Here is a 12370-nt window from a genome sequence, read left to right on the forward strand (position 1 = left end):
CATGTAGAGAGTGGGCTTGAATATCATCCAAGTAGAGAATGGGCTTGATTATCATCCAAGTAGAGAGTGGGCTTGATTGTCATCAAAGTAGAGAGTGGGTTTGATTATCATCCAAGTAGAGAGTAGGCTTGATTGTCACCAAAGTAGAGAGTGGGCTTAATTTTCATCCAAGTAGAGAGTGGGCTTCATTATCATCCAAGTAACGAGTGGGCTTGATTATCATCCAAGTAGAGAGTGGGCTTGATTATCATCCAAGTAGAGAGTGGGCTTGATTGTCACCAAAGTAGAGAGTGGGCTTAATTATCATCCAAGTAGAGAGTGGGCTTAATTATCATCCAAGTAGAGAGTGGACTTGATTGTCACCAAAGTAGAGAGTGGGCTTAATTATCATCCAAGTAGAGAGTGGGCTTGATTATCATCCAAGTAGAGGGTGGGCTTGATTGTCACCAAAGTAGAGAGTGGGCTTAATTATCATCCAAGTAGAGAGTGGGCTTGATTATCATCCAAGTAGAGAGTGGGCTTGATTGTCATCAAAGTAGAGAGTGGGTTTGATTATCATCCAAGTAGAGAGTGGGCTTGATTGTCAGCAAAGTAGAGAGTGGGCTTAATTTTCATCCAAGTAGAGAGTGGGCTTCATTATCATCCAAGTAACGAGTGGGCTTGATTATCATCCAAGTAGAGAGTGGGCTTGATTATCATCCATGTAGAGAGTGGGCTTGAATATCATCCAAGTAGAGAATGGGCTTGATTATCATCCAAGTAGAGAGTGGGCTTGATTATCATCCAAGTAGAGAGTAGATTTGATTATCATCCAAGTAGAGAGTGGGCTTGATTATCATCCAAGTAGAGGGTGGGCTTGATTGTCACCAAAGTAGAGAGTGGGCTTAATTATCATCCAAGTAGAGAATGGGCTTGATTATCATCCAAGTAGAGAGTGGGCTTGATTGTCATCAAAGTAGAGAGTGGGTTTGATTATCATCCAAGTAGAGAGTAGGCTTGATTGTCACCAAAGTAGAGAGTGGGCTTAATTTTCATCCAAGTAGAGAGTGGGCTTCATTATCATCCAAGTAACGAGTGGGCTTGATTATCATCCAAGTAGAGAGTGGGCTTGATTATTATCAAAGTAGAGAGTGGGCTTGATTATCATCCATGTAGAAAGTGGGCTTGAATATCATCCAAGTAGAGAATGGGCTTGATTATCATCCAAGTAGAGAGTGGGCTTGATTATCATCCAAGTAGAGAGTGGGCTTGATTGTCACCAAAGTAGAGAGTGGGCTTGATTATCATCCAAGTAGAGAGTGGGCTTAATTATCATCCAAGTAGAGAGTGGACTTGATTGTCACCAAAGTAGAGAGTGGGCTTAATTATCATCCAAGTAGAGAGTGGGCTTCATTATCATCCAAGTAGAGAGTGGGCTTGATTATCTATCATCCAAGTAGAGAGTGGGCTTGATTATCATCCGGGTAGAGAGTGGGCTTGATTATCTATCATCCAAGTAGAGAGTGGGCTTGATTATCATCCAAGTAGAGAGTGGGCTTGATTGTCATGCAAGTAGAGAGTAGGCTTGATTATCATCCAAGTAGAGAGTGGGCTTGATTGTCATGCAAGTAGAGAGTAGGCTTGATTATCATCCAAGTGGAGTGTGGGCTTGATTGTCATCCTGGTAGAGAGTTTGATTGATTATCATCAAAGTAGAGAGTGGGCTTGATTATCATCCATGTAGAGAGTGGGCTTGAATATCAACCATGTAGAGAATGGGCTTGATTATCATCCAAGTAGAGAGTGGGCTTGATTATCATCCAAGTAGAGAGGGGGCTTGATTGTCACCAAAGTAGAGAGTGGGCTTGATTATCATCCACGTAGAGAGTGGGCTTGAATATCAACCATGTAGAGAATGGGCTTGATTATCATCCAAGTAGAGAGTGGGCTTGATTATCATCCAAGTAGAGAGTGGGCTTGATTGTCACCAAAGTAGAGAGTGGGCTTGATTATCATCGAAGTAGAGAGTGGGCTTGATTATCATCCAAGTAGAGTGTGGGCTTGATTGTCACCAAAGTAGAGAGTGGGCTTAATTATCATCCAGGTAGAGAGTGGGCTTGATTATCATCCAAGTAGAGAGTGGGCTTGATTGTCATCAAAGTAGAGAGTGGGTTTGATTATCATCCAAGTAGAGAGTGGGCTTGATTGTCACCAAAGTAGAGAATGGGCTTAATTTTCATCCAAGTAGAGAGTGGGCTTCATTATCATCCAAGTAGAGAATGGGCTTGATTATCATCCAAGTAGAGAGTGGGCTTGATTATCATCCAAGTAGAGAGTGGGCTTGATTGTCACCAAAGTAGAGAGTGGGCTTGATTATCATCCAAGTAGAGAGTGGGCTTGATTATCATCCAAGTAGAGTGTGGGCTTGATTGTCACCAAAGTAGAGAGTGGGCTTAATTATCATCCAGGTAGAGAGTGGGCTTGATTATCATCCAAGTAGAGAGTGGGCTTGATTGTCATCAAAGTAGAGAGTGGGTTTGATTATCATCCAAGTAGAGAGTGGGCTTGATTGTCACCAAAGTAGAGAATGGGCTTAATTTTCATCCAAGTAGAGAGTGGGCTTGATTATCATCCAAGTAACGAGTGGGCTTGATTATCATCCAAGTAGAGAGTTTGCTTGATTATCATCAAAGTAGAGAGTGGGCTTGATTATCATCCATGTAGAGAGTGGGCTTGAATATCAACCATGTAGAGAATGGGCTTGATTATCATCCAAGTAGAGAGTGGGCTTGATTATCATCCAAGTAGAGAGGGGGCTTGATTGTCACCAAAGTAGAGAGTGGGCTTGATTATCATCCAAGTAGAGAGTGGGCTTAATTATCGTCCAAGTAGAGAATGGGCTTGATTATCATCCAAGTAGAGAGCGGGCTTGATTATCATCCAGGTAAAGAGTGGGCTTGATTATCATCCAAGTAGAGAGTGGGCTTGATTATCATCCAGGTGGAGAGTGGGCTTGATTGTCATCAAAATAGAGAGTTGGCTTAATTATCATCTAAGTAGAGAGTGGACTTGATTGTCACCAAAGTAGAGAGTGGGCTTAATTATCATCCAAGTAGAGAGTGGGCTTGATTGTCATCCAAGTAGAGAGTAGGCTTGATTACCATCCAAGTAGAGAGTGGGCTTGATTATCATCCAAGTAGAGAGTGGGCTTGGTTGTCATCCAAGTAAAGAGTGGGCTTGATTGTCATCAAAGTAGAGAGTGGGCTTGATTATCATCCAAGTAGAGAGTGGGCTTGATTATCATCAAAGTAGAGAGTGGGCTTGATTGTTATCCAAGTAGAGAGTGGGCTTGATTATCATCCAAGTAGAGAGTGGGCTTGATTATCATCAAAGTAGAGAGTGGGCTTGATTATTATCCAAGTAGAGAGTGGGCTTGATTATCATCCAAGTAGAGGGGCCCCTAGTGGCCGAGTTGTCTAAAGTGCTGTCCGTTACGGATCATCGCCATCTCATCTGTGTCTGTGTGTGTTCAAGTCTTGGATTCGGCCAATGTGGATATGTGAGAAAGCTTGCCAGTAGCTTCTCGTGGGTCGATGGTTCTTTCTGGGGTTTTCCCGGGTTCTTCCTCCAACAACAACAACAATCATTCAAGTAGAGAGTGTGCTTGCTTATCATCCATGTAAAGAGTGGGCTTGATTGTCATCCAAGTAGAGAGTGGGCTTGATTATCATCCACGTAGAGAATGGGCTTGATTATCATCCAAGTAGAGAGTGGGCTTGATTGTCATCAAAGTAGAGAGTGGGCTTGATTATCATCCAAGTAGAGGGTGGGCTTGATTGTCACCAAAGTAGAGAGTGGGCTTAATTATCATCCAAGTAGAGAGTGGGCTTCATTATCATCCAAGTAGAGAGTGGGCTTGATTGTCATCAAAGTAGAGAGTGGGTTTGATTATCATCCAAGTAGAGAGTGGGCTTGATTGTCACCAAAGTAGAGAGTGGGCTTAATTTTCATCCAAGTAGAGAGTGGGCTTCATTATCATCCAAGTAACGAGTGGGCTTGATTATCATCCAAGTAGAGAGGGGGCTTGATTGTCACCAAAGTAGAGAGTGGGCTTGATTATCATCCAAGTAGAGAGTGGGCTTAATTATCATCCAAGTAGAGAGTGGGCTTAATTATCATCCAAGTAGAGAGCGGGCTTGTTTATCATCCAGGTAAAGAGTGGGCTTGATTATCATCCAAGTAGAGAATGGGCTTGATTATCATCCAGGTGGAGAGTGGGCTTGATTGTCATCAAAATAGAGAGTTGGCTTAATTATCATCTAAGTAGAGAGTGGGCTTGATTGTCACCAAAGTAGAGAGTGGGCTTAATTAACATCCAAGTAGAGAGTGGGCTTGATTATCATCCAAGGAGAGAGTGGGCTTGATTATCTATCATCCAAGTAGAGAGTTGGCTTGATTATCATCCAGGTAGAGAGTGGGCTTGATTATCATCCAAGTAGAGAGTGGGCTTGATTATCATCCAAGTAGAGAGTGGGCGTGATTATCATCCAAGTAGAGAGTGGGCTTGATTATCTATCATCCAAGTAGAGAGTGGGCTTGATTATCATCCAGGTAGAGAGTGGGCTTGATTGTCATCCAAGTAGAGAGTGGGCTTGATTATCATCCAAGTAGAGAGTGGGCTTGATTATCATCCAAGTAGAGAGTGGGCTTGATTGTCATCCAAGTAGAGAGTGGGCTTGATTATCATCCAAGTAGAGAGTGGGCTTGTTTATCATCCAAGTAGAGAGTGGGCTTGATTATCATCCAAGTAGAGAGTGGGCTTGATTGTCATCCAAGTAGAGAGTGGGCTTGATTATCATCCAAGTAGAGAGTGGGCTTGATTGTCATCCAAGTAGAGAGTAGATTTGATTATCATCATAAATATAAGCACCAGCTTTGTAAAAATGAGTGTGGAATGTACATTTGTAAAAATGAGAGTGGGGTGTACATATTGAAAAATGAGGGTGAGGTGTACAGATTGTAAAATGGAGCACGGGGTGTACATATCAGGGCAAATAATGTTTTCTCTAGCCAGTAACCCAGTAAATTGGAGGTACTTATCATTATGCAAATAATGTTTTTTCAAGTATATAACTTTACGAGTTGGTACACCCATGTGTGATGTTCATGGGTAGGTTGCCTTATGGAACATAGTCACATAAACTCGGCTAAAATGTAGAATGTTTATACTAGCGAACATAAAATAACTCAAGGACTAGTGTTATGGTTTGTTCACATCTGAGCATACTTGGTCTTTGACTTGATCAAAGCATTGAGTCACAACAATGTGATAAAATTTGATATAGTAAAAAGATGTTCTAATGCAAAATGAGTTTGGGTGGGGCTTAATGAGTTTGGTTGGGGCTTAGAATGAATTGTAGAACTGCAATTTGAGGCCACCTTTTCTTATCATAAGGTTTGCCTAATAAGAGGGGATCACTTTCACTGTTTTGGCTGATCTAAGTCAATGTTTGACTGTCAAAAATACCAGTCATGATGAAAGCTAAGAAATGTGTTTGATATGTTGTTTCAGTGACTCTTCCACCATTCCGGCTCACTCACAACACATGTCCCTCGAATCACGATATCATCTTAACCTTACAGACAAGGACACAGATTGCTAATTACTTGATAACCTCATCATTCCCATGTTAGGTATGTTACCAATGGTACTTTATGTTACCAATAGTACTTTATGTTACCACTAGTACTTTATGTTACCAATGGTGCTTTTTATGCTACTGATAGTACTTTATGTTACCAATAATACTTTGTTACCATAGGTGCTTTTTATGCTATTGATATTACTTTATGTTACCAATAGTACTTTATGTTACCAATAGTACTTTATGCTACCAATAGTACTTTATGCTACCAATAGGTGCTTTTTATGCTACTGATAGTACTTTATGTTACCAATAGTACTTTATTACCGCTAGTACTTTATCTTACCATAGGTGCTTTTTATGCTGTTGATATTACTTTGTTATCAATAGTACTTTATGCTACCAATAGTACTTTATGTCACCATAGGTGCTTTTTATGCTATTGATATTACATTATGTTACCAATAGTACTTTATGCACAGTCTGTTTTCTTCTTCAATTGTCTTTATTCTTTTGTTTTCCAAGAGTTGAGTCAGCAAACTGCTCCTATATATATATCATCCTTGGTGATTTAATGGATCCAATTTATGGTTTCCATGAATGGCCTTTTCTTACAGTGAGGGACCATTATATAGTATCATATTAAATTTGTAAGCATCTTCTCATTTTTATTTCACCATTTGGGAGAGGGTTTGTGATAAGAAGGAGCCTAGTACACAGAAACATTTCCTGGGAAGAATCCATGATGTAAAACAAAAGCAAAGGGGCATTCTGCTTGATACACAGTTTTTTATATATTGTATTGTATCAGCATGTATATGCATCAATTACTAAGCTACCTTCAGTGCTCTAGACAGATATTTATTATGTGGTGTGGGTGGGGTGACCATTGGAGGGATGAATGGTATTTTCTTACAAGGAGGGCCATTGTCACAAGTCCTAGATCATAAAGATAATTATGAATTTACAATAAAACTTTCTTTGTTATTTTCTTCATTTTTCAAGTTGAAGTTATAAGGAATAAATAATCAAAGCTAACATTTTGGGCACATTTTTTGCAATAATAAATAATCAAGATATAAAAAAAGGCAAGTTGACATTTGGATTGTTGATAATGATTGATTACTTACTACACATTGTCATTAATATGTCAGTAGTAGACATCGGAGCTGGATTCACATGTGAAGACAACTGGAGTAAAAATCTTCACCATTACAGGTGACTGTAATACAAATAGAGATTTTGGGTTGCTTCATTTAATAGCCAAGATATCACATAACAAATACAATGGAAGATACTGAGAAACAAAACTGTAAATAGACTGAACACTTGTGATCATTTGTTTGATTTATGTCTGTAATCAACAGAACTACAAATAGACATGAATATGAGTACACAAACTTCATCTAAGCTAAAACAGGCAATAAAAAAATGTTTGAGAAAAATTCAGTCAACTTTCAAAACAGCAATACTAAGTCTGGTTTCAAAGTTTATTATGATGTTGTGACTTAAATAAATAGTAATGGGGCAACTAGCTCTACCATGAGAGCCTAAACGTACAACCACAGGCCACATTCAGACTGTAAACGGGTTTTATCTGGTTGCATTGACATCAGCTTTATGGCATTGCTTTAAAAATCTCTGTCCAGCCTACACACTAGAGGAAGTTGCACATGCCTGACTTATGTGATGGACATTCATCTGCCATCCATCTGTCCATTGTTAGAAGCTTTTGATTGCTTCTTATTCTAAACCACTTGCAGGATTGTCATGAAACTTTGAATACCCATGGTCCTAAATGAAAATTGTACCGATGAAATGTCCAATATGCCTGTCTCCAGTGGCCATTATGATTTTGTAAATAATATTTGCCCAGTAGAGCATCAGTCCCTTCAAGGGACTCTTGTTTTCTTTGTGAGGCTAGATGATTCATTAGAACAGGTTTCTTCACTAAACATTTATTCAATTTTTAATATGTTTGGCCAGGTTGCATACCTTTTATAAAATGATTTTTTGTGAAAGAGGCACTTTTTCTCAAAGAAATATTTTTATTCATCTGCATGGCATATTATGTTAAAATGGCAGTGCATCCATATGTCTGTTGCCAATTTAATTTCTGCAAAAATACCTCGAGTGTCCATGATCTACAGTTACCAAGCTTTGTGGATAACTTACACAGTGATAAAGCTATTTGTTTCCGGCTTACAAGTTTAGAGGTCAAAGTCACTGTGACTAAATGAAGAAAAATGATTTCTGAACAGTAAGTAGAATTCTCCACCATTTACAGTTACAACCTCTATGGATAGGTTGCATTTGGTGTAAGGAAACACAATGGATTTGGGGGTCAGAGGTCAAGGTAATTGACCTATCGCCAGCTGTCAATCATTCTGTTTACGTCCGCCATTTTCCTCCAACAAGCTGCTTCTGTCGATATCGACTCGGCTATTGTATATCAATAATTTTTTTCAGTTCTTCACTTGATTGCTTCCAGATCATAAATATGTCATCTTAAAATCTGAACCAAAGAGATGGATTAAACTTTTCGTTTTGAATAAAATCCTTTTCTAATTCACCCATGAAAGGGGAGAGTATATAGGAGCCATATTAATACCAATTATCTGTATGTAATTCGTATTATTAAATTGAAAATAATTATTTTCCAATATAAATTTTTATTATTTTACAAATATCTTTGCTAGATAGTGTGCTATTATTAGGATTGTTATCAAGAAAATATTTGCACGCTTCAATACCATCTGCATGCGGAATGTTGGTATATAGTGATGTTACATCTAATGATACCAGGATTGAAATTATCAGATAGATGTGGAATAGACTTCGACTTTTTAATGAAAGTAGTTGTATCTTTAATGTATGAAGGAAGTGATTTCATTAAAGGTTGTAAAACACTATCAATACATTTGGATAGGTTTTCAGTATATGAATTACAACCTGATTTAATGGGTCATCCTGGAAAATTTAAAGATAAATTATGGTCAGGATTTGTATGAGTTTTGGGTAATATGTAGAATTGAGGTGTACGTATATTAAGAGGGAAAGTATCAAATTCCTCATACAGAATTATTATTTTTGAGGTGTACGTATGTTAAGAGGGAAAGTATCAAATTCCTCACATACGGAATTATTATTTTTAACGATCTCATTAATGCATGTTGAAATTTTTTATTTAATTTCTAATTGACGTTCATCTTCTTTAACATAATCATCTTGATTCACAATAATAATAGTGTTTGACTTATCATCCTTTTTAATCACTATACTGTCGTCATTCATTAGATTATATACAAACTTAATTTCGTCCTTATAAATATTACTATGATTATGCTTTAATTTAGTTAATATCTCTTTTGTGATCGCGTATATATAAAAATATATATATGAATCACATAAAAGATGACTTAATTCTGTTATGAAAAGGTTATTTGGGTGACTAGTTTTGGGATGACTTCTCCAACCAATTGGGGCAACTTCTCCAACCACTCTGGGGCGACTTCTCCAGATACGTGGGGGCGAGTTGCCCATGGGGCGAGTTCAACGCATACCGAAGTAACTTAGAGAAGTGCAAGCGATGGATAAATGCTCTCGCTTTCTGTCTCTGTCTCAGTGTTGTTTCATATGGCAAATATTGGTCACCAATATCGTCTGGTATATCTTTTAATGTTATCATGCCCGCCATTTTCACAAATGTTTGTCGGAGGTTAAGAGGTTGTCAAGTCACGTGTTCAGTAGTCGGAGCGATCTACCTTCTGGCGTAAGGTCAGTTGTGACAGAAAGAATAAAAACTGGTCTCAGCAAAATAACTCTACACATCTGCAGTCACTAACCTTTGTGGATAGATTTCAGAAGGGGAAAAGACAAAGCCTGCTGATTTTCAGATGAGATGGTTAAAAGCCCCCATCATTTTCATGGAAAGGAAAAGAGAAAAATAGTTTCTACAAAAAGACATTAGTTATACATTGCATACTGCAGTCAAACTTTGTGGATGGCTTACACATATAGTAAAGAAGAAACCTATTCATTTTGGGGTTAAAAGGTCAAGGTCACCATGAACAAAAATGGATGGTTTAGCACAGTTTCAGTTATCCACATGTACGTAGGTGACTTGAACACGGTGGAGGCATATACTGCACCATTCACAATGCTCATGTTCGTGAAAGCTTTTCTTTGTGAAGAATCAATGCATCCTTGAATGATATGAACAGTCATTCATACAGATGTGCACAAGTTTTCATCCTCACCTTTATGTTTTCTCCAAATCAATACATATCAAAACTGTACTTAAATTTTTTTTAAACAGCTGAACATATTGATTGGATATTGAACAGCATATTGGTTCATTATATTTATTGATTAAAATGACCAACTTAAGGGCGGAAGTCAGTGGATGCCTATATGTACTGTTATTTCAGACAAACTGAATATATAACAGAGAGCTGCTTTTTTTTGTGCCTAAATGGAAGTTATGGATTGATTGTGATTTTGAAACTGGAAAAGTTGACATTTTTTGATTTGGCATGTTTATGCCAATTGGCATCAATTCCTCAAACAACCATTTGTGAAATGCTAAAGTTTATGTTAAATATGAGTTTTTATTAAAAATTTGGATTTTGCAGTGAATATTTAGGCTTTGACACTTACATTTAATGTGCCAAATAGAACAAGTGATGTGATCTTTAAACATATATGATCAGTACAGACTGCATGAAGTAATGCCTTTTCATCTTTTTTGTTTCTGGCAAGAACATATACATGCCACTTGGTGTCGAAACCCAGTCAGATGTGGCTGGCAATTAATTAAACGTGTATTTCAACTTTGAAGAAAACAAACAAAACAATCACTTTAATTATATAGGTCACATGGAAATTACATAGTGCTTATAAAGATGCAGATTTTTGCAGTTTATGAAGGCCATTGGATGCACAGAAGGGACAGAGGACTGTACAGTGGGGTTGTTACTTAGAGGAGTAGGGCACCCATCAATTTTGTTTCTAGCTGGAGCACTGACCTGTAATATTACCAAATTAAATATGAACTATGGTGAAAACAAATTCAGGATTTTTCACATTCCATCAAGATGGTAACAGTAATATAGCTTTTGACTGATAACAGCACATGTATTATTCAACCAGTGACTGCATACACTATGCTTCACTGAATCGAGTTAACTGCATACACTATGCTTCATTGAATCGAGTTGACTGCATACACTATGCTTCATTGAATCTGGTTGACTGCACACACTATGCTTGAACATTGAATCGAGTTGACAGTCAGCATCATCAGTTGAATATCATCATGGTACTAATGTGAAATAAGAAATTGGTATGTACCAGATGACTATGACACTTGTGAAATAACAAATTCTTATGTACCACATGAATATGACACTTGTGAAATAAGAAATTGGTATGTGCCAGATAAATATGACACTTGTGAAATAACAAATGGGTATGTACGACATGAATATGACACTTGTGAAATAACGAATTGGCATTTACTACATAAAACATGACACTTGTGTCTGTCAGTGTTTTGCTTTTGCAGTCATGGTAATTATTATCCACAACCATATCACTTTTGGCCTAGAGTGTTTTGCTTTTATAGGGGTGGTAGTTGTTAAGAATAAATAATTCCATAAAGGAATGTGACAGTGACACCTTAAATGGAACAGAGAAACCGAAGCTGAATCTCGTTTGATTTTATTGTGTCCCACTTCAGTAAGGATGAGTGCATGTTATTGTCCATTGGTCTGTACATCCATCCATCCATCTGGTCAAGTTCTACATACAGGTCAGTTTCTTGCACTGAAAAAGGTCATCTGTATTTTTAGTTTTAAAAAATTTCTCCCTTGGTATGTAATATATGTTTGACTTTCTCAAATCAAGATAAAAGAAATATGAGTGAAACAGTAATAACTGCAAGAAATGGCTGATACCATTGTTTGACATGGCAATGGTCTAAATAACAGCAACCAAAAATATCATATATTATTGTCTGACAGGCAATGGTCTAAATAACAGCAGAATGCTTTTATCTGGTTAGACTGGGGACTTTCTTGTTATTTCAAAATATTTTGACCCATGGTTCAGATAATGTACTAGGTAATTTGGATAATCAATTGCATATTTTTAGAGGGTGTAAGCCAGATACAGCATGGAACCAGATACCAAGCTATCGTTTTTTATTCTTAGTTTTGTGCAGAATTTTTGTTAGCTGTAGCTATGAAGTGTTTCTTGTTTTTAGTTTTAACTTAAATATATTTTAAAGAGATACTAGAGGCAAGAATAATTGATAATCATGTGTTGGATAATTTCCATGAGGCAGTGGGTGCAGAATCTCAATGTAATAGCAACACCATGTTTGCTAAGATGAATGAAAAGCTTACATAATCAGCACTCTTCTCTTCTTATCCACAGAGTTCTGGTCTTTGATGCCTGTGGTTAAGCAAGATGCTGATACCATGTGCTTCTTTTTCATGCCCCTACTGCTCTCACCTGTGTGTCTTGATTTGATTTTGTCCATCTGTACATTACCTGGCGAGTCTTTCATGCCCCTGCTTCTCTCAGCTGGGGCAACTTGATTTGAATGTTTCCATCTGTACATGACCTGGCGAGTCTTTCATGCCCCTGCTTCTCTCAGCTGGGGCAACTTGATTTGAATGTATCCATCTGTACATGACCTGGCGAGTCTTTCATGCCCCTGCTTCTCACAGCTGGGGCAACTT

General features: G+C 37.9%; 1 protein-coding gene across 3 annotated transcripts in view; it reads left to right on the forward strand.

Moving 5' to 3' along the window:
• The window catches only part of LOC149793093 (lysM and putative peptidoglycan-binding domain-containing protein 2-like), a 66936-nt gene that overhangs the window by 35757 nt on the left and 18809 nt on the right, over positions 1–12370 (forward strand). Inside the window, exon 3 of one of the 3 annotated variants that reach the window (XM_089966995.1) lies at positions 5552–5673. The exons of the other annotated variants lie outside the window; for them this stretch is intronic. Within the exon in view, the coding sequence (XP_089823121.1) occupies positions 5552–5642 (91 nt within the window). The 3' untranslated portion in view covers positions 5643–5673. The remainder of the gene's footprint in view (positions 1–5551; positions 5674–12370) is intronic. 3 annotated transcript variants of the gene reach the window in all.

Source organism: Sinohyriopsis cumingii, chromosome 8, assembly GCF_028554795.1.
Source record: "Sinohyriopsis cumingii isolate HCF-2022 chromosome 8, ASM2855479v2, whole genome shotgun sequence".
Lineage (NCBI taxonomy): Eukaryota > Metazoa > Mollusca > Bivalvia > Unionida > Unionidae > Sinohyriopsis > Sinohyriopsis cumingii.